The 20,959-nt window shown below is 34.4% G+C and overlaps 2 protein-coding genes across 5 annotated transcripts; one reads left to right on the forward strand and one right to left on the reverse strand.

Annotated features, from left to right (window-relative positions):
- Window positions 1-35: 35 nt before the first annotated feature.
- Window positions 36-2,818, reverse strand: LOC140958741 (probable cytokinin riboside 5'-monophosphate phosphoribohydrolase LOGL10). Of its 2 annotated transcripts, XM_073416302.1 has the most exons (5): window positions 2,804-2,818; window positions 2,348-2,745; window positions 1,405-1,533; window positions 1,019-1,203; window positions 36-538 (listed from the first exon to the last, which is right to left on the reverse strand). In XM_073416302.1, the coding sequence occupies exons 2-5, from the start codon at window positions 2,555-2,557 to the stop codon at window positions 205-207; spliced, it is 858 nt and encodes a 285-aa protein (XP_073272403.1). In that variant the 5' UTR covers window positions 2,558-2,745; window positions 2,804-2,818; the 3' UTR covers window positions 36-204. The 2 variants fall into 2 exon arrangements, with proteins under 2 accessions (XP_073272403.1, XP_073272404.1); XM_073416303.1 differs by lacking the exons at window positions 1,405-1,533; window positions 2,804-2,818 and having other exon boundaries at window positions 2,348-2,793.
- Window positions 2,819-3,794: 976 nt separating this feature from the next.
- Window positions 3,795-15,006, forward strand: LOC140959153 (pentatricopeptide repeat-containing protein At4g04790, mitochondrial-like). 3 transcript variants are annotated; one of them, XR_012171929.1, is made up of 18 exons: window positions 3,796-4,258; window positions 4,354-4,401; window positions 4,699-5,319; window positions 6,144-6,323; window positions 6,741-6,805; window positions 7,564-7,671; window positions 7,885-7,998; window positions 9,990-10,085; window positions 10,162-10,260; window positions 10,660-10,779; window positions 11,419-11,523; window positions 11,910-12,074; window positions 12,152-12,279; window positions 12,365-12,443; window positions 12,540-12,757; window positions 14,420-14,640; window positions 14,769-14,869; window positions 14,914-15,006. XR_012171929.1 is itself a non-coding variant. In XM_073416950.1 (17 exons), the coding sequence occupies exons 1-17, from the start codon at window positions 3,940-3,942 to the stop codon at window positions 14,771-14,773; spliced, it is 2,673 nt and encodes an 890-aa protein (XP_073273051.1). In that variant the 5' UTR covers window positions 3,795-3,939; the 3' UTR covers window positions 14,774-15,006. The 3 variants fall into 3 exon arrangements, 2 of the variants coding, with proteins under 2 accessions (XP_073273051.1, XP_073273049.1); XM_073416950.1 differs by having other exon boundaries at window positions 3,795-4,240; window positions 14,769-15,006; XM_073416948.1 differs by having other exon boundaries at window positions 14,769-15,006.
- The last annotated feature ends 5,953 nt before the right edge of the window (window positions 15,007-20,959 follow it).

The raw sequence follows: 20,959 nt of genomic DNA on the forward strand, positions 1-20,959 counted from the left end.
TAAGCCATATATAATACGATGACGATACAAGCAATAAAAAACAACTAAGCCCGTTATTCTGAATGCTCCAGTTATCTTTATCACTTGGTCCGAATTTTGTAGTCCTGTTTCCGGATTTATAATAAAAAGGAAATAAATACAATATGAAATTGTAAGAAGATTTTACCAAAGTGTGTCAGCCTTAGAAGTGTCTGAAAACCATCTTCAGAGGCCGTAAAATTCTGCTAGGTAGCTCAAAGCATCTGAATTATTGCTACAAACTTTCCAGAGCTGCGCTATTTCACCATGGGAGATCGTACCCCAGCCCTCACAATTGCTCAGAAAATCCAGCAGCTTGGAGTAGAAGGAATCATAGTTCATCAACAAAAACGGTACAGGAAACCTTGATCCGATTCTTTCGAGTTGAATCAACGTCAAGATCTCGAATACCTCATCTAGAGTGCCAATGCCACCGGGAAGAGCCACAACAGCTGTTCTATCTGAACTAGTAGCTCTAACAGCAGCATCCGCCAGCCCATGCTTCCTTGCAGAAAAGAACCTGCATGTGATTTACATATATATTCAAGGCGTAAAACCCGAGGATGTCCAAGAGCCTAAGTGCCAAACGAGGGACACACCTTATCAAACGGAGACGTGCAAGGATAATGTCCTAGACAATAATTATATATCATAACATGGAATGCATACATTGAGCCTCCGAGGCAAGCATTTTGCTAAATGGTTACACCTTAAGTCTAGTAGTGTGCATCAAGAGACAACATTGTGGCGTACAAAGCAGTGATTCACAAAGACAGATTGAACCGCGAGTACCTTAAAAATCTCTATAGCAAGCAGTGTTTTTTAATTCTATTGACAAAAAAGGCTTAAAAACACGAACAAGAACTCCTAAAAGCCATTTTTTCTGGTTTAAAAACATGAACAAAACATGATTTTTTAGAAAGATATTTTTTTTCTCAACATATTCTCCATCCAAGAATGCACTTTAAATAGGTGTAATTTCAAGGATAGCTGCCGCTACCTGCAAGTAAGATAGTTTTCTGTTTGAAGATACGGATGTAAATTCGTCGCCACCCATTCCCCAGCTTCTTTGGCAATCTTAAATCCACCAACAGGCTTCCCTGCTTGGAGAGCACCTTTAGTTACGGCATCCATGAGCCCCCGACCAGCTCCTGACCATGAAGTACAATCTAATAGGTCTGCAATCTGTCAAACAAAATACTAGTTGGAGAGCCCGAAATCAAGCACATTCGAAACCTTATAAAAATAAATTTCATGCTGGTTTTGTAAGAGTGTATATTGAATACAGACACAAGTTCTATAAAAGTGGCTCAGCTTGGGGCTCAACTCTCAAGCAATACTTAATTTTCAAAGAAGAAGAAGAAAGACGTGAATCGATAAACTTGCCTCCTTCCCCAACTCAAACGACTGTTTGTAATGTGGGTGGTCAGGTCCCAACCTCGATGAACCCAAATATACAACACCTCTGTGAAGCCTTCTTATAAGTTTGTAGCATTGCTCGATTTCTTTCTTGACCTATTTTACAGCAATTTTGGACTGATATATTTAAATCGAGCTATACTAGATTTGAGAAAGGGGAAGGTGAAATAAGAAAGATTCAAATAACAGCGCAAATGAAAGGTAAGCAACTGCTTCAAAACGTGTGGGTAATGGAACCATTCAGCATCTCCAATCAATGCAAATCACCCTTCAATTAAAGAATCAATTTGCCAAAGTTTTACATGATTATGTATATGATCGAATGACCGGAACAAGGGAGTGAAGTTATCGATATGTCAGCTCAGTCACCTCAAATGCACACGTCATACTTGAATAAACTGATTAACGGAAGGGCTTTGAAGAATCCACTTCAAGGCAACCAAACTTCAAAAAATACATATATCCCACACCTGCGTGTTTATCTCTCAGCTGCATAGATAAACTTAGGAATGGACCGAGCAAGATGGTCCAGCTGGCAGACATAAAATCCATCATTTTTTGTTTGTTGTTCATTTAAATCTTCTCCCATGGAAAAATTTGCATTTTACTTCGGATAATTGGGAAGAGAATTCTTGATCACAACTAGTCTATGTTGGATTTTGTACCAATTCATGTGATTCTATAGATCTGACCTTTCCATGACACGCACTAAAAATTTCACAAAAATATAGTCTAAAAGCAAAGAATAAAGGGATATAAATCGATTCACAAAGCTAGAATGATTATTAATAGCGTTATGACAACTCCAATGGTTTTAATGAGTTTAAATCATGCTTCAGCATCTAAATAAATTCGGAAGTTCAAGATTCTAAGATCAAATTTTAGTTCTAAATTTCTGAATGTACCGTACCTCAGACGGGCTTTTTCTCTCCTCAAAATCAATATCTTCAAGATTACAGCGAAGCGACCTCAACCTGACAAAATGAGCACCCTTGAAATTCACATTTGTTCCATGGTTTCCTACAAAAGACACGAAATTTCTCGATCCCTTTGGATCAAGATTTCCAGTGGAATAACAGTAGGATAATGGGTTCCAACTAGTGAGCGACCCATTTTTCATCAGATTCCGAAAAGAAAGAAGATTGCTTGTATTACTTGTGAATTGGTCTCTGTGCAGTTGCCAGATTAAAGTGCGTTAGAAGCTAGAAAATCTGCTAAACGTAGTGAGAGAAGTTGTTTGTGGGATGAATTGGAATAGGGTTCTTCTCTCCTGCAGTGCGTTGAGGGGGTATAGAACAACACAACCTGCTGCGATTCTTTCGAAGCATGCCCGCGAGAGTGTAGTTGAGGGGGCATAGAACAACACAACCTGCTGCGATTCTTTCGAAGCATGCCCGCAAGTATCTGTTGTGGACTAAAATATTGAAAATACTAATTTTTCAATATTTATTATTAAAATAATACATTTGTTTTTTCGGATGAAACTCCATACATTAAAATTTTGATAAAAATATATGATATTTTAGTATCTAACTGTTTTAGATAACATACAAAATATACTATTTTGAAAATAAAATTATAAAACTTTATTAATATCAACATTTGATTTACATGTTTGGTGTTCAAAAATCATATATTAGTATCAAATCTGAAACATTTGGTACTCAAATATCATATATCAATAGAATATTTTTAATGTTTTGTATCGATTTTAATCAGAGAAAAAACATGTGAGCTCAGATAGTGCAAACATATTTTGCTGTGAATCAAAAAATATAAACTATAATTTTTCTGAGAACGACTTATTCTTATTCTAAAAAGTTTTCTTCTTGAGNCTTCGATCGATAATTATTGAAAAATAATTTTGGTCCAATATTTTTTTGGAAATATAACATTTAAAAAAACAAAATGTCTATGAAATTAGTTCCATAATATCATATATGTTTAGTGTTTATTTATTTGCATTGTATTATTTTTTTTTGAGGATATTTGCATTGTATTTTAAAATAACATATAGTATCATACATGAAATATTTGAAGTGTAATAGTAATAATTAATTGTAAATAATCATTATTCAGAGGTACCGTTTGGTTCAAGTACTTCTAAGTACTAATATAAATAGTCATATCATATCAACAAAGACAAAATGGTAATATCATATTATCTCAAATTTAATCAATCAAATCAATTAAATCAAACACTATATTAACTATCATTTTCTATTTATTTTATTATTACAAAATATTACTTATCCTCATACTATATATCTCATACCATGAACCAAACGGTACTAGAGAGTACTAAGTACTAAATCAAATGAGTCCTTGAACACACGCTTTTTAAGATCGCATTCAGTTCAACCTTTACATGAAACCAGAAATGAAAGAGAGAAAGAAAGCGAAGGTCCATTTATGGAGTACTAAGTACTAAAGCATCGCCTTTCCCGAACTGAAAACCATAACAAACCATTTCCCGCATGCATTTCACCGTTATTTGCCCACATGCCCGCCTCAACGGCCGAAAACCTAGTGTATCTCTTCCGCTCTGCCGCTAGATTATCTCTCAATCGCTCCAAAACCTCCGCCGCCGTCTCCAAGAAGAAGCTCTCCTCTTCATCTGTAGCCTCTGCTGCCGACGACGCCGCTCTGAAAAAGTACGTGTCCTCTATTAACTCATCCTCCCCTTCGGTCTCCGAAGCAGCCAACCGTCTTGTCAAGACCTTTAAATCGCCGCCGTTAACTCGTCCTGCTGAGATTTCTCATTCTACTCTCCATGATATTGTTAGCGAAGGCTTACGACTAGGTTGTAAGAATGGCGATGGTACCTTCTGCAATCGCAGTATTTTCATTGATGAGCTTATTTTTTATGTTCTGAGTCTCAGGCTCTCATTGCTGTTTTTTTTTTTTTTTACACAGATGAATCAGGAAAGCAGCTTGCAACAGAAGCATCTAGTTTATTGTATGGTGGGTATCTTTTTTAATATTATGCCGGGTTACAATGTTTATCCAGGAGAATGTAGGGGTAGATTTGTAGTATGTTGAAATGATGCTGGTATTTTATCTGTCTTTCTATAGCAAATTTTATTTTATTTTCTACTGTATTCTCTTTTCTTGAAGAAGTATTTTAGAATCTTAGTGTTTGCATTGAATATTCTTATTACCGTGTAAAAACATTATCTTTGTTGGATCTAAATGCTTGAGCTCCACGGCCCTACTTTTCCAACTCATTGTAGCTATGGAACTTTTCCTTTTAACTGGCAGATGAACTGAACTTGGATTGGGATGATCAATCAGAGGATGAGCAACCGCTGGGTAATGTTTTGACCTTTCCATGGATGGCAAGATTGTCAAACAACAACATATCATTTCGAAGAAAAGAAGTCTCACGAGGGAGGAAGCAGAAATGGGTTTTCAAAAACACACAGACTTGCCGCTTTGGTAGGTTGGTCAAAATGTGTGGAGCAAAGCTTGGGCCAGATGCTACCCTCGATATATTTGGGAGACTTGGACGGGAAACTGGCTTGAAGGAGTACAACGCCTTAATTAGAATTTGTATAGAGAAAGCCAGGGATGCCACGGATGAAGAAGTCTCCCTTGAGCAGATCTATAAGGCCCATCAAATTTTCAAGTCAGTGAGGGAAACAGGCTTTAAAATTGAAGAAGAAATGTATGGACAATTTCTGATGTATTTGGTCGATTTTGGTATGGTTGAAGAATTCTTTTTCTTTCTTGACCTCATCAAAGACGAGAACCCTGAAACACTTTCACGATTATCTTATTATGAAATGCTGTTGTGGATTAGAGTCAATAACGAAGTAAAAATACAAGAACTCTGTCGTGCTTTTGTGGAGGACAATTTTGAAGATAAATTTTATTTTCGAGGTACTTTTTCTTCTTACTATGGTTGCTTTAGTTTTTTCCCTGATTCTCTTCATTTTGTATCTTTCTTTCTTGATGATATTCTTTGCACTCACTGGTGACTGCTTGGTATCGTTGAGACCATGGATTTACTGGGACCAAGCAGGGCATTTTAGTGTGGAGGTCATGTTGTACTAAAGTGAATTGTTCGTAATGGTTCTGCCTTGGTATTGATTTGTGGGATCTTCGATATTTCCTCTGTTTTACCTCCAAATTTAAAATTCAGAGGTTAACTGCTTGTGTTGTCTACTAATCTTCAAGGTGAGTGAACTATAATCCAATTAAGCTATGTCGAGGAGGACAAAGTGTTTCTGGAGCCCTTTTTGCAATTGGTTATTGTTTCAGCCTAGTATTTTTATTTGAATTTCCATTTTCCTTTTACTCAGTTTTTTCATGATTTCGCTGTAAGATAAAGTTTTTCATGCCCTAAAGATGTATTTATTTTTGTCTGGAACATGTTTGTTTGTTTAGCACTGGTCATACAGACAGGTGGCTTACTCTTTTTATCTACAAGTAGGGTGCTGGAGGATAGAAAGCTCCCAGTCATATCTTTTATACTTTCAGCCATAAAAGTCCTTAAATTCTGCTGCAATTTAGTTTCTTCTGCTTTTTATTTTTGAAATTAAAATTAGGCTAAATTTTGAAATTAAAATTTGGCCGATCATCTTTTACAAACAGCTATATCATTTTATTATATTTGATGTCCACTTATTTGATTATGGGTTTAGCTTGTGTGAGTGTGTCATATAGACATAATTTCTAATCTTGGCATTGCAATTATCTTGCAGAAAATATATTGTTGGCATTGTGTGAAAGCAGCCGAAAAGAAGAGTTAATTATACTATTGAATACTTTCGACATAACTAAAGTTACCTCAGATGTACTTTTGGTGAATATCTTCAAGTCCCTGGGGAAGTTTTTACTGGAACCTGTCGCAGATAAATTCCTACTGGCTTTGAAAAGCACTGGTTAGTATATGATCAATAGATTTTTGGATAAAGGAATTTTCAGTAAATTTACTGAAAAAAATCAATGTTTCTTAGACACAATATTTCATGTTTTTATCTGGAATATGTAATCCATTTTTAAAAAGTTACACAAAAAATACCATATTATGCAGAAAAGAATCTAAGCAAGTAAGAAAAGATATCTACAAGTAATCTTGGAAAAAGTTTTTAAACTGCCGCAACCATTGAATGCATCTTGGTGCTGCAGTATAGTTAAATAGTTGTCCATTAAATGTATCCAGTTTGCTATCCTCAGTGTTTGGAAGTCTAATATATGATTTTTTTACTTCTGGGTTGCCAAGGGCTTTGAGTGACATACTATGATATTCCCAGGCTTTTATTTTAACGTGCAAATGTGCTAATTTTGCTACATTGCAGATATCAGTGCGGAAAACATTTCGAAGTTCATCTATGAATATGTAATTAGCATTCCAAATTTAGCGGTGAGGAACCTCTCATGAATGTTACTGGTAATTTGTTTATTCCATGGATTTTGAAGCGATTTTACTTAAGACAGTTTGCTCCATTGTGAAGCATGTTGTTTTGAAGTATTTCAGCTATCACATAGTCTTGCCCATACATCTCCACCTTTATCAACCGTTTTGGCTTATCTTGTTCAAGGATGAACTTCAGACAGTGACATATTTCCAGTAATTTAAGTGGAACTCCGCTAGTCCTTGGATCGTATTAGCCAGTAACTTCTGTTATGTTGTCTTTTAGCGACTGAATGAGGAGCAACAATTGTGCAGTAATGTTAGAAAAGCTTAGCATATCAAATAGTTAATTTAAAAATAATTGTGAATGTAAACTCTTGGCACAGACCAAGGGATGCCATATGCATTTAACGTATTTAATGTGGTCGTTATCCATTCATGAGAAAAATGTCCTATTTCTTGCTACTCAGTTCATATATCATACATACTCAACGGCCTAAAAAAAGTAGTTTCCTCTCTTGTAGACAATCATTTACCACATTGTTTTTATACGTAATTTTTTTAAGTTTGGGATAATCTTACATTTTGTTCGTGCTTATTTTCTTCGATAGTGGAGACCATGATGAATATAGGTACCTGATGTGTATAGGTTGGAGTTGGTAATCCTTTTTAGATTCTATATCGGGTTTGATGCGCACGGCTTTCTTCATTGGATTTTCTCTTTTTCAAGTATATCCTCTGATGTTATCTTTTATTTGTTGAGGTAGGTCGACGATGTCATTGTAAAATTCCATGGATTACTTGCCAAATTGGAAGTTTTACCCACTTCTGCGCAATATGAGAAGCTCATAAGATATTCTTGTGATATCCTCAAGGTGTGGCCCAATGCTTATAGAGAGCTAATTCAGATCAATCTAAAACCCTGTGAAGAAAAAAATTTGCTAAGTCAGCTTACTGCCTACATACTCCTGTCTAAACAAAACTTGCTTGGTTCTGAACTTAGTGCTGCTGCATTGTGTCTGGAGTTTTCTTTGTGCATTGTAGATCCAATTGCTCAGCTAGCATGATTTACTGTTAAATTTGTTTAGGTACACGAGGCACTCAGTTTAGCTGATGAGGCTTGGAAGTCTGATTTGACTTTGACGTTAGAGACATTTCATGTAATATTAGACGCATGTGACCGGAGCTGTGAATATAACATGGTATGTCAATTTATTTTTTTCCCTTCTTTATAAATCTTGATTTTACTTTCATATTCATTCTCCTTGGTTTTCCTCATCGGTGGAAGAGCTTTCAAATGTCACTGATTGGGGGGATTCTTCAAAATTCCTTGCCTTTTAGCAGGATTATAATTATTTTTTGTATAACTATCATTGTCAATTCAAAATATTTTGGGAAGTATTGTCCCTTGGAGTCGTCCTTTAATTAATGTAACTTGTGTTTTGATAAAATAATAAACTGGGCCAGATTTATCGAGGGTATGGGTATATTTAGGTACCGCTTGGTTTGAATGATAGGATAACTGAACGGGTGATAAGAAATTTAAAGATATGAATGAATAATATGGTATGATAAAATATATGGCATACTTTGGTATGACTTTGATGTGATGGATGATTTTGTGTATTTTATTTTAATAATGACAAAAATACCTTCCTCTTTTCACTTTCTCCTCCCCACTAGACGTTTCTCTTCACTGCACTGCACATTTTCCTCCCTCTCTTCGCTCCTTTTTGTTCAATCCCATCTCCCACCTACCATTTTTTTCTTTGTTTCTTCTATGCAAATCCTATCCTTATATCTCCTTCATTTTCTTTTGTGTGATTCACAAGTACATTTTCATCTCCAAACCCCATGGTTGAGTCAAGAAGCCCCATTGCTACCACCCTTGAACCATTGCCCAACTGTCATTTTAGAAGTCTGCAAGTACCGCAATTTCCACGGGTCTCCTGCCACACAAGCTCGAATTTTTGAGGGTGGTTTGAAAAATTGTTTAGTGGCAGTCACGCAGAAAATGGTGGCATTTCGAGCTTTTCAGAGGAATCTAAGGAGTTACCTTGGCTCAATTTTATGAATTTTTCTCTGTAAACAATCTTCACAACACAAATTTGGGACTGCATCTATATTCAAGAATTTTGCTTGCTAAGTTCATATTCAAGAAATTGTAAAATAGTGAAGAGTGAACAAATAAAATGGTGAGGACTGAGGGTACACTGGGAAAATGACGGAAGAAGATGAACTATCACACCAACAAGGTGTGATAAATAATAAGGCAGGTAAAGTAATCATGGATCATAAAAATCAGACTAAACATGAGATGAATTAGGATAGTTTTATCTAATCATTCATCATCCTTTAAACCAAACTTGGCCTTACAGTATTGATAGTCTGATAGATAGTTTTCTCGGCATGTACATAACCTAGAATCTAGTCCAACTTCAAAATCATTATTATTTTTCTGTCAAATCATTAGAGTAATTTTCTGTTTGTTTTGTCTGAAAAATGGTGGTTTGATATCACGGATAGTTTTGAAATACATGCATGTCCAGCCAACGTTCAAATGCAGATATTGATGACAAGTAAATTTTTTTTTCCTTATGAAAATGCATAATTTGGCAAACTGGTGAATGAACATGCATAAATTGGCAAACAGATGAATGTGATAGGATCATGATTTAAAGTTCTCAAATCTACATCTTCCAATCAAAAGAAAACTGGGTTATAGTCTTGAAGAAAGTAAATTGTTTTGGTATAAGGCCTGAAGTTGAGATAATAATAGGAAGACAAGTATGTGGTTGATTATTTTTGAAAATTTCTCAATTCAAATTTTATTTGGAAGTATGCATAGACCCGTTAAATCAAAGTCAATGAAATTAAACACCGAAATTCATGGATCATACTCAAGATTGTTCTTCGTTGTTTAATTCGAGAGCAAAAACCTTGAACAAATAACTTTGACTTTTTGATACCAAGTTGGTCATTGAAAATATCAAGTCTTTGGATTTTGCTTCAAGCTTTAATATTCATTGAAGAATGAAAGGGTTATTTATATTAAGGATTTTCTACGTCACTGATAATTTTTTTAGTTAGACTTTAGATTTTCATTTTTTGTTTCTTTTTAATATAAATCAGTCAACTTTTGGAATTAAAACAACTTGGAATGAAATTGATATTTACTCTTCCCATTTTTTAGGTTCATCAAATCAATTCAATGATATATCACCACAATCTGAAGCCAAATAATGAGACCTTCAGGATGATGATACAGCTATGCGTGAAGATGAAAGATGTTAGTGTCTCTTTTTTAGTGTGTTGTACGTAATTTGTTTCAGCTTTTATGGCTTTCATTATACATCTAAATGCAGTTTCAGGGAGCTTATGGAATTATCAGTGATCTACTAACAATGAAGTTAATGCCAACAGCAAGCATGTTCAATGTTATAATGGCTGGATATTTCCGTGAGGTGGGTTAGTTCTTTCTGAATGCTCCAAGTTTTCGCCCTTGTATCTTAATGACCTGTTAAAGACATAGAGTGCTGGTTAAAATTTTAATTTATATATGTACCTCGGTCATGTTGCAGTGGTAGATACCTACCTTTAAGACAGTTTTACCTCTGTCGTTTTTATAAGGAAAGTGATATTAATATGAGCTCCCACTATTCCTTGCTAGCTTTCTTAAAACTTGGTCAAATGATCTTATATCTGTTTTTGCCCATTATTGATTGGTCAGATCCCATTTGGACCCACTCACACATGGGATAATTTTGTGGCTTATATCTAATGTGTGAAACTGTTTGTACTGGGTTCTCCTTCCAACTATTATGCATTTTATTCTTGACATTCTGTGTTACCAAAATGTGCAGAAAAACACCTCTTGTGCTATGCGTGTTCTTGAACAGATGGAAGACGCTGAAGTGAAACCAGATGCCATGACTTTTGCCTGTCTGATAAGTAACAGCCAGAGTGAGAAGCAGATAACTAAGGTTGTCTTTAATTTATGTGACAACAAAACTGTAAATTGTACATCTATGGAGGACATTGTGGGTTGGGATCTCTTGTCAATGGACATTAAGGTTGATTTAATTAAAGACTACACGCTAGAAAAAAATAACTAAAATGTTTAGTGTTTATCACAAATTACTATTGTTTTCTTTTTCATGTGAATATGATTTTGGGGTTGTATGAGGCTGTTCTACTGCACAGTTTATGTAAAATTTGTGTATAACTTTTACATTCTATGACCACCAATTCAAAAAATATCAATTTTCAATACCATATACACTCACATCAAACTTTGGAATAAAATTGAGTTGAGCCCAATTGATTTGTTTAAATGTTATCGACCAGTCTAAATAGATAATCACAAGCTGCATTTTATTTTGAGTTCTTTCTATTTCTTTCTAATGCTTTATATACTTGAACGACATCATACTGTCCCTGGATTTCAACATTTATTTTTATCTGCATTTAATCAGCGATTTTCTGCAATATTGATGTTATGTTCTGCATACAGCTCTTCTTTCCTGGTTAACTAGTCCTTTAATGGGGAACAATATTATGTTGCTAAAGTCATGCTACTTATAATTTTATACTGATGGTTTCTGTTGATGGTCTGCTTGTAGAACTATAATGACATGCTTGACTCGGGAATTCAACCCATAAAGCAGGTTTTCATGGCCCTTGTGAATGCATATGCTGCCTGTGGTGAATTCGATAAGGCTGAGAAGGTATGAGGTTTCTCTTTGGTCTCTGCTTTGGCTATCCTTTCAAATAAAATGTTCCTGATAATATACTTGCTGACTAGAGCACCAAACTTGTAGCTGAATGGAAATAATTGAGCTTTGTCTCAGCTAGTGAGATTAAGATTGACTGACAAGGATATCCCTTCCAAAAAATTGTAGTGGGTTGTTCGTAAGGCAAAGAAGAAAGCCTCGTCTTATAAGCTGATCCCGAAGCCTTTCACTTTCCGTTTTGGAGTGGAATTTTTAAGTTCTCCCCTACACAACACAACACAACAGATTCTACCTTACTAATTAGCAACAAAGTGGTCACAGGCTTGGATACAACTTCACCCCTGCATCCATTTTTTACAATATTGTTGATCTCTGTGCAGGTTATCTTTGACAAAAGAATTCCAGTGAAGAACTTTAATGAAATTAAGGGTGTTCTTGTTGGAGCTCTTGCATCCCATGGGCAGTTATCTGGTGCTCTTAAACTGTATGAAGAGATCAAAGAAGCTGACTGCCACCTGGACCCTAAAGCTATTAGATGTCTTATTGTAAGCTGCTTTGGCTCGTTTTATAAGAATCGACGTGTTTTGTTAACAAACTCATCAAATTTCATGATTTTTGGCAGGAACATTTTCAATCCAAAGGAGAATTGAATAGATTGCTTCAGCTGCTCGAGGAATTAACCAGTTCACCTTATTGGGTTGATGCCTGCTTCAGGGTCATATCATATTGTGTTCAACATGAACATCTAAGGTTCTCTTTGCTTTTTCTTTGTCGTTTCCATGATATCTGTTTCTGTCAATCAACGAGGTTATGATTGTTTTTTTGTGTGTTTCAGATCTACACTTGATTTACTCAAGCAAGTCAAGGATAAATTCAGCAACTGTCAAGTTGCTACAGAAGTTCTGTTTGATGAGGTATTGACCTTGTTTTTCCCATCATCTTGCAAGAAGCAGCTTATGAGACTGCATATCTTGAGTTTAATGTTCTCATTGACACATGTTATGGAGTAGGTATTTTGCTTTATTGTGGAGAAAGAGGGCAAGGACATGCAATTTGGTCTTAATTTACTTCAAGCTATTAAGTCCGAATTAGCTGTTCGCCCTTCAAGGAAAAGTCTTGATTTTCTCCTGAGTGCTTGTGTGAATTGCAAGGATGCCAAAACTGCGTTTGCTATTTGGGAAGAATACAAGAAAGCTGGCCTGCCGTACAATGTTTTAAGTTTTGTAAGGTAACGCACGCATCTTGAATTCTTCTACTATTTACTACTTTCATTTTAATCATCTAGGTTTTTAGGATAAAGTTTTACCTTTAGAGTCCTCTTCTACTGTCACCTGATTTTCTAAAAAAGGAGGTGAGTGAACTAGTGAAGAAGCAGTGACCATGGGAACCGCCAACTGTTTGTTCTTGCAATGCAGAGGCATCCAACGTACATCTAATATATTCAAGTTCAAACATTATCAATTTCCATCAGAATGTTAACCGGAGTTTATTTCCATGACTGGTAATAATTTCGTGTTTGAGTTGGATTTCAAACTTTGAAAGTTTCTATGATATATTTTGAGAGCTATCTAAAGGCATGATAGGTATTGTTTGTTCGGTTCACTATGAGCCTACCAAAATACGAGTTATCATATGCCTTGATAAAATATTTTATAGTTAATTTCCTCTCAGTAGGCGTGGTAGATCATGCAGGGGGTGTAGCACCGTCTACCAGATACAACAATATTCTTGTGAACTCCCTTACTTTTCAGATCCTTTACTGAGTGTTTTCTAGAATGCCTACTTTGATAGTGCTTCTTTACATTAGTTTTAGGCAACCATCGGACAAGCATCTAGTTGGGAAAATCTTATTTGTCTGTCAGGCAATAGATCTAGTAAGCGTAGAGCTTATCTTAAGATTACTTACTGCACAAACATGCAGTCAGTCACCACTTTCAAAGAAAGCTTGTAACCCATGTGTCGTGGATTGAGAAGACAAATATTGCTCCAGATGTCTGTCTAATCCCATGGCAACTTGCTTTTGTGCTTCTTGACGGACTTGCTTATCTGCTTCATATCTAGACTTGAAAGGGGAGAGGTATCCAAAACAGACCTGCTTACTTTATCCAAATTGTGATCGACACCTGCGACTCAATTTCTCAATATCCTTTGGACACTCCATATCATTGGACCAATTCGAGAATATGAGTTTCATTCGTTGTAATATTCTGAAAGAGCATGACCTCCATGCTGGAATTGGAGTGATTTCTTTTTCGATTGCAATTATCACCACTGTAAAATATAGAAAACATATATTGCACCACATTTGTCCCCTTTGCAGGGGTTTTACGCCCGGTTTTAAAAAAACGCAAGGTTTTAAATTATCATTAATTTTATGCAAGGGGTTTTTTTTTGTTTTTTTATTATTATTATTATTAAATTTTTTTNCGCAGATATGAATCTCTATGATTTGAAACCAAACACAATAATTATTACCATCTAACTTGATCGAAATGGTTGGAAAAGAAGCCTCGTGAACATTTTCCATGGATGGCTTCTTCCCGTCAGGAATATTTATATATGTTTTTTAAGACATGGTGTAAAACTCGTAGGATGAAAGATCAAGGACGAGGAGGCTATAGTTTTTCAGCCAAAAAAAGAGAGAATAACGGCTATGATACCATATCAATTGATCGATGGTTGAATTAGTTTCATATATCTCAAGGGGGTATTTATACAAAGTATACACAATTTAGTTCAGAAAAGCCAACTGTACAGTTAATTTGAATCAATCGGACTAAAAATATCCTGATTCTAATAATCAAATCCTATCTACAAGAGAAATATCATAATTCAGATTATTACAACTCATTGCAGATACTAAATTTTGTTCTCTGTTGAATGCTTGCAGGATGTACCAGGCTCTTTTGGCTTCAGGAGAACGAGTATCTGCAGCAAAAATGCTTAATAAGATATCAAAAGACGACCCCCATGTCCTTTGCGTCATCCAAGCGTGCCAAAAAACGTACCTGAAACCTTCATCTGTTGAAAAGAATCAAAAGAAAAAGAAGAAGGCATTAGCAGCAACTTTGGGGTTGCTAGATGGTTTAGAAACCAGACCGGGAAACAAAGGTACTAGTTTTATACGATTCTGTGAACTCTTCTTTATTATTTTTTAGCATGTTCTTGTTATCTTCTACCTGATTATGCTTCCGTGTGAGTGAAGTTTTTTGAGTCGGCCAATGTTTTGATCTTTACAGGTTGACACAAACAACACTCAAGAGAATGTCTCGAGAAATTTATGTGAAGATGAATTGGCAGAAGAAGAGTGTGCTCTTAATGACCAGGCGTAGTATCACGTTTACTCCAATACTGGAAGAAATTGTGCATGGGTGGTCAAAGAAACAGAAATGTCATCTTGAATGAATAGGAATGGAGAGCTTGTTTTTGATATAAAATGACTATTTAATTTAAGTCTCCAACCCGAGATTCTGAAAGAATGAGTCGAGCTTAAAAAATTAGACTTTAAATAATAAAAGTTGTTCAAAACATAAGAACGTGACATCTATTTGGATATTTTTCAACCAAGTATTATTCTTAATGTATTTATCAATTGTATCTCAATCCCTCTGAAGAATTCAAATTTTATGTGAAGCATATTCAATAATATCAATATTAACTTTTTCATTAAGTTCGTCCTCGTTTGGAATTTTAAACTCTTCTTAATTGTCATTATCCATTGATGGATCAAATCTTTTAGTATTATAATTGTCTTAGATTTCTATCAATTGTTTCGTCGCTCATTATTTAATTGCTGCCTCGAAGATGACAAATTCGCAAACAAGAAATTTCTTATAAAAGGAGTTTTCAATGCCGAATATTAATAATTAGAAGTAGAATATGATGATGAAGTTTGAAAAGCAATTGCTTGATTTGTATAACTTGAGGGAAAATGCTAAGTTGCATCGGGTGAAATACATTTGGTGCAGTATTTGCCATTATCACTAGTATATTTGTTGAGGGCTCCAGCATAAAAGTCGATCACATTTGGTGTAGTATTTGCCATTATAGCTTTTCGTCTCAACCATATGTATTTTTTTTCATGTTTCGATGGTCTCAAATATATAATTCAACGTTCATGATTAGATGGTCTCAAATATATCTCTTCTTCCAGATGCTGTTATGAATAACATCTTGATCAATAGTTTGTGTGAAGAAGACACAGCTTCGGAAGCCTATAAATTATTGGTTGATATTCAAGTCAAAAGGTACGAACCTAATGCAGCCCATGCTCACCTACAGAATGGTGGTGGATGGTTTCTGCAGAACAGGAGATTTCGTGGGTGATTGGAAGGTTTTGAATGCAATGTTGTGTAGTAAACATATTCCATGGCTCGAAACGTTTTGCTCTTTGGTTATTGGTTTGATCCGTCATGGGGAAGTGGATGATGTTTGCTTCGTTTTGGAGGAGATGGAGATGAGAAAAATGAGATTAAATTTGGAATCATGGGAAATCCTCTCCTCGGAATCATGTTTTAATCATGAAGTTTTCACTGGGATCTTGGCTGATATTGTTTGTTCTCGAGAGTAACGTCACATAAACTTTTCTGCCAATTTGAGTGCATGCAAAACCGGAGTTTAATGGTGGTGGTGGTGGTTCTTTTCATCGGTTTATTTCATCCTACCCATGTGGTCATGTGTGCATTGCCCCCATGATAGGATGGATGACCAAGATTTGTACATGCATATATAAGACCCACTTTTTTTTTGAAAATTGTATGTGTGGCAAGATCTTACTCGTTGAAATGAAGTGAAGGTAGTGCCCACATAGGTTGCTGTAGGCAGCTGCGAAGGTCCAAAATAATCGGAAAGTGAAATGTGACCAAATTTTAGTGACTAGATCGACAACTGAATAACTCGGGGCTCATTAAGTAAGGGCTCACACGATCCAATGATTTTGAAGAGAACTGGCCTATTTTATGGTTGGCCAGGTTGCCTAAACTGCATTCATTGCCCTGTTGGATGAAAGCCTAATTACATTCCGTCCCTATTTCCATTCACTTTGAAGTTGGATTTTCCTTCAACGAAATATTGTATTGTAAAATTTTAAAAAACTGGTAAAAAAAATAATTAAAGCATATTTTATACACACATATATAAGATATTTATTAGAAGTATGTTATTATTATCATTATGGTAAGATATCAATTTTAGTTCTGCATGTATTGATGTGTGACATTTTTAGTCTTGGATATTTTGTTAGATCAATTATAGTCATGTAACAATATTTTTTTTTTAATCAATTTTAGTCATTCTTCCCAAATTATGTGATTAATTTGTGTTAATTTTTTGTAAGTAAAATGTTAAATAGTTTTCTCGAGATATGCATTTGTATTTGAAAACGTAATTATAAATTTTAAAAATGATATTAGTCATATAATTACATGATTTTGACGAAAAAAATTAAAATTGTTAGATAAAAATAATTATTATAGAACTATAATTGATTTAACGAAACATATTAGACTAAAAATATCATCACACTACTACACACACATATATACACATATATGTAATACTAAAATTTACATCTTATCAATTATTATGGACAAAAATTTGTGTGAGACGGTCTCACGGGTCGTATTTTGTGAGACAGATCTCTTATTTGAGTCATCCATTAAAAATATTACTTTTTATGCTAAAATTATTACTTTTTATTGTGAATATCGGTAGGTTTAACTCGTCTCACAGATAAAGATTTGTGAGACCGACTCTCAAGAGACCTATTAATTATTATTTGTATAAAAACTTAAAATGGTCCCCACAAAAAGCTATTATTATTTGTATAAAAACTTAAAATGGGCTTTGTGGGGCCCAATCGACGTACTCCACCGTTTCACAAATCTTTCCTCCAAACAACGACCGACCCACTCTATTTATTCTAAATTACAAACATACGCCACTCTATTTATTCTATATTAATGTCTTAAATTGTATGATATTCTATATTTTATCTTCTTAAATGATTAATTATATACGATATTATCAACTTTGAGATCAGATAACCCTAATTTATGATATGAAGGCTTACCATGCAAAAAAATTGAAAAAATAAATTTTAAAGGAAGTAGAAATAGAGGAATAATTCTACGAGTCATGCAACCCGTTCCGAAAAGGCCGAGGTATTTGTTTAATATCGCATTTAGATCAAGATATTCGGATTCAAGAAAACATTAGAGATGCAGATTCATTAAAGCATTTGAAAAAAATCATATTATGTTATTACTTAGTTCATATATAAATTGAATTTGTTTAAATTTGAGATATAAATAACGTGGGGAGTTGAACCAATTACCATATTGGATGGCTAACCGATCGAGGCGTGCAAATTGTAATTGATTTGCCTTGGAATCAATCCTTTGTATCGTAAAATTCGATTCAACCACCAAAATAAGAGTGGGTCTCATGTGAGACCGTCTCACGGATCTTAATCTGTGAGACGGGTCAACCCTACCCATATTCACAATAAAAAGTAATATTCTTAGCATAAAAAGTAATACTTTTTCATGGATTACTCAAATAATAGATTCGTCTCACAAATTTGACCCGTGAGACCGTCTCACACAAGTTTTTGTCCCAAAAAAATAAAGATTAATTAATAATGTTCATTTAATGAAGGCACGCTTTCAGATATACAGCAAAGAACAAAAAATATTATTACCCATCGGTAAAGTCTTTAATTGTAGTTTGAACATTTTCGAATGTTTTAAAAAATTTATTTTAAGACAAAAATTTGTGTGAGACGGTCTCACGGGACGTATTTGTGTGAGACGGTCTCACGGAACTTTTTTGTATTTGTTCTCCCATAAATTTTATTTTCACAATACATATTAAAATTAAAATTTTTCGTGAAAATATATATAAAATATTTAATTCAAATATCGATTTTTTTTTTTAAAAAATCAGATAACTACAATTTGTGTTTGATGTTTGTAGAATCATAGTATATCATCCGGTAGTGTTTTCAATAGTTTATTTTAAATGCTTATCCACTTCTACATATAATAATTTTAAAATATTTCATTGGCAAGAAACTTGAAATTACTTTTAAAAGAGCTATAACACCCCTAACTCGGAGGTAAGAAATTAACATAATATATATTTTTTGTGTGTGTGTGAATGCATGTGTATAAAATGGCCAAGTTCTATGCCAACATTTTGTAACTTTTTCCCATGCAAATATGCCTACTTATACATTCCAAACAATCAAAAACAATGATAATTTTGTACATCTAGTACCTGAAAAATAAGGTGGTGGAATGAACATTGAGTGAAATGGTACGAGGTATGGAAGAAATTCACCCAAAAATCCAAATCCTTCTGTAATATTCTAGAAAAATATATATCGCTCCTCTTCCAACCAAAATTTCATCCATGCTAGACGTGTAGCAATATCATCAACCAAAATAACAAGAAAATTCGAAACCGACCAAGGATAAGAACACTACATCCGGAAAACTACGATCTATAGGTTGAATGTTCATTGTTTTATTTCACAGTTTTACACATTTTTTCATATTTTATATAAGATAAATTTGTCCATTATGTTACTTAGTTTATACAAGTGTTGACCGATGACTCAAAATGTCAATGAAAGTAGCAATTTCAGGCAAATTAATACCTTCAAAAACTATTTCGGAAAAATACAATATGGGTAAGAATGGTTGGAAATTTCAAAAAATGTTCAACACAAAATTTGTAGAACACAACGAGAGTAATCGGTCGGAAAATGTTCGGCGGCGCATGGCAGTTGGATCATGGCCATGCTTCAGCAAAGTGGCGCGTGTACCTCACGTGCAATGTCCTTTTTTAAATCTGATTATGGCCTAAGGATTCTGCACTGATTTTTTAGGCCTTGAGTCCAAATTTCAGATGTTTTCAATTAGTATACGATTTATCATGAAATTTTTTTTTGAAAACCAAATTTCTATCACTTTTCTTTTTCGAAAGGCTTAGGAACTTTTTGATGCTTATATTGTACTATCATTCACACTATTTTCGGACATAAATATAAAATAAAAGTTGTTCACCATAGTGTCTAGTACACCAAAGTTCCGAATAATGAACGAAAACATTCAAGGGAACCATCCTTTTCCGGGAAGCAAAACCCTTTGAAGACCAGCATGAAAATATGCAATATGGGAAAAATGGGTTTGGAGTTTTGAAAACTTTTATAAAAAAAAATAAAAGAAATCTGTGAGATACACCTACTCTAAAATTTTCATATTTTTTGGAGATGATTTCAAATTATTATGATTATTTTTATATAAAATATTATATAGTATCAAATTCAATTTTGATCAAAAGTTTGAACATCAGGATAATCAAATATTTAGTAGCTTTTTACTAATAAAATAACATCACAAAAATTATTATTATATGGGTTATTGAAGCAATGAGAGTAAGAAAGCAAGCTATTAAGTAAGCACTTGAAGAGATATTTTACTCCTGAATATCTTCCTATATAGTTTTTTGGCATTTGGCCTGACATTTATGATAGGATCGAGCGCTTACCATTAGACCAAAATATATAACTGTTAGCTAAGAAACAACTTTATTTTTTTATACTTGTAGAAATGTACATGCTAATTGGTCGGACTATTAGGCCCATAAGTACATGGAGGTACAAGTAGATGCATGTTTATATCTTGGTGCTGTCTCATATCCCTTAGATACCAGTCTTACTATTTCTCGACTGCCGGTCTTGTCCTCAACATAGACAATATTACCCGTTAAGACCTGGTATTACTATTTTACGACTCATCTAGTCAACCAGATCAAACGTAGCAACATCAGCAGTTTGACGAACGAGAAATTCCAGGAGGTTATCAATCTCAGTACTAATATCACTTATGCAAACTTAATCCAACACTATTTATTAGATATTGCATCATAATGAACTTCACATTTTTCATATTGTAATGCATGTTTGATATTGTGGTGATACTATTGAATTCTTGACGAATGACTATTTATTAGAGCCATGGAAACGATAATCGTACCGGAAATTGAGTCGACTGGACAACGTGGTTTCGACCCGAAAAGTGAGTTCAATGACTAACTAGTTATCTACCCGGGTATATGGTTCATCTGATTAACATAACTTTGGTCCGAAAACGTGAGTTCACTTTGACTAAAAAATGATTAATTATATTGAATCTGTGTGAGCGCGTGGGAAAACGTGCTACACCGAATCTTTGTGAGAGTCATCTCTTTAGCCTATGATATTTAATTAAGAAACCAATATAATTATTATATTCGTATTGACTTCACTTTGATTTATAATATTTTAATATCTTACTCTCGAGATATATCATATTGAAATATTACACAAATATATCATATTTCAACTTGTTATTATGAGTATGAGGCCCACATCTGCTATTAATAT

Source organism: Primulina huaijiensis, chromosome 15, assembly GCF_012295235.1.
Source record: "Primulina huaijiensis isolate GDHJ02 chromosome 15, ASM1229523v2, whole genome shotgun sequence".
Lineage (NCBI taxonomy): Eukaryota > Viridiplantae > Streptophyta > Magnoliopsida > Lamiales > Gesneriaceae > Primulina > Primulina huaijiensis.

Bases quoted from the DNA above. Each gene is read 5' to 3' on its own strand.
- LOC140958741 (XM_073416302.1), bottom strand. From the start codon at position 2,557: ATGAAAAATGGGTCGCTCACTAGTTGGAACCCATTATCCTACTGTTAT. The intron at 1,204-1,404 runs GCAAGTTTATCG...TTTGTTTGACAG, and splicing joins CGTTTGAGTTGGGGAAGGAG to ATTGCAGACCTATTAGATTG. The intron at 539-1,018 runs GTAGCGGCAGCT...AATCACATGCAG, and splicing joins GAAAACTATCTTACTTGCAG to GTTCTTTTCTGCAAGGAAGC.
- LOC140959153 (XM_073416948.1), top strand. From the start codon at position 3,940: ATGCCCGCCTCAACGGCCGAAAACCTAGTGTATCTCTTCCGCTCTGCC. The intron at 10,261-10,659 runs GTGGGTTAGTTC...CAAAATGTGCAG, and splicing joins TGGCTGGATATTTCCGTGAG to AAAAACACCTCTTGTGCTAT. The intron at 12,280-12,364 runs GTTCTCTTTGCT...TGTGTGTTTCAG, and splicing joins GTTCAACATGAACATCTAAG to ATCTACACTTGATTTACTCA.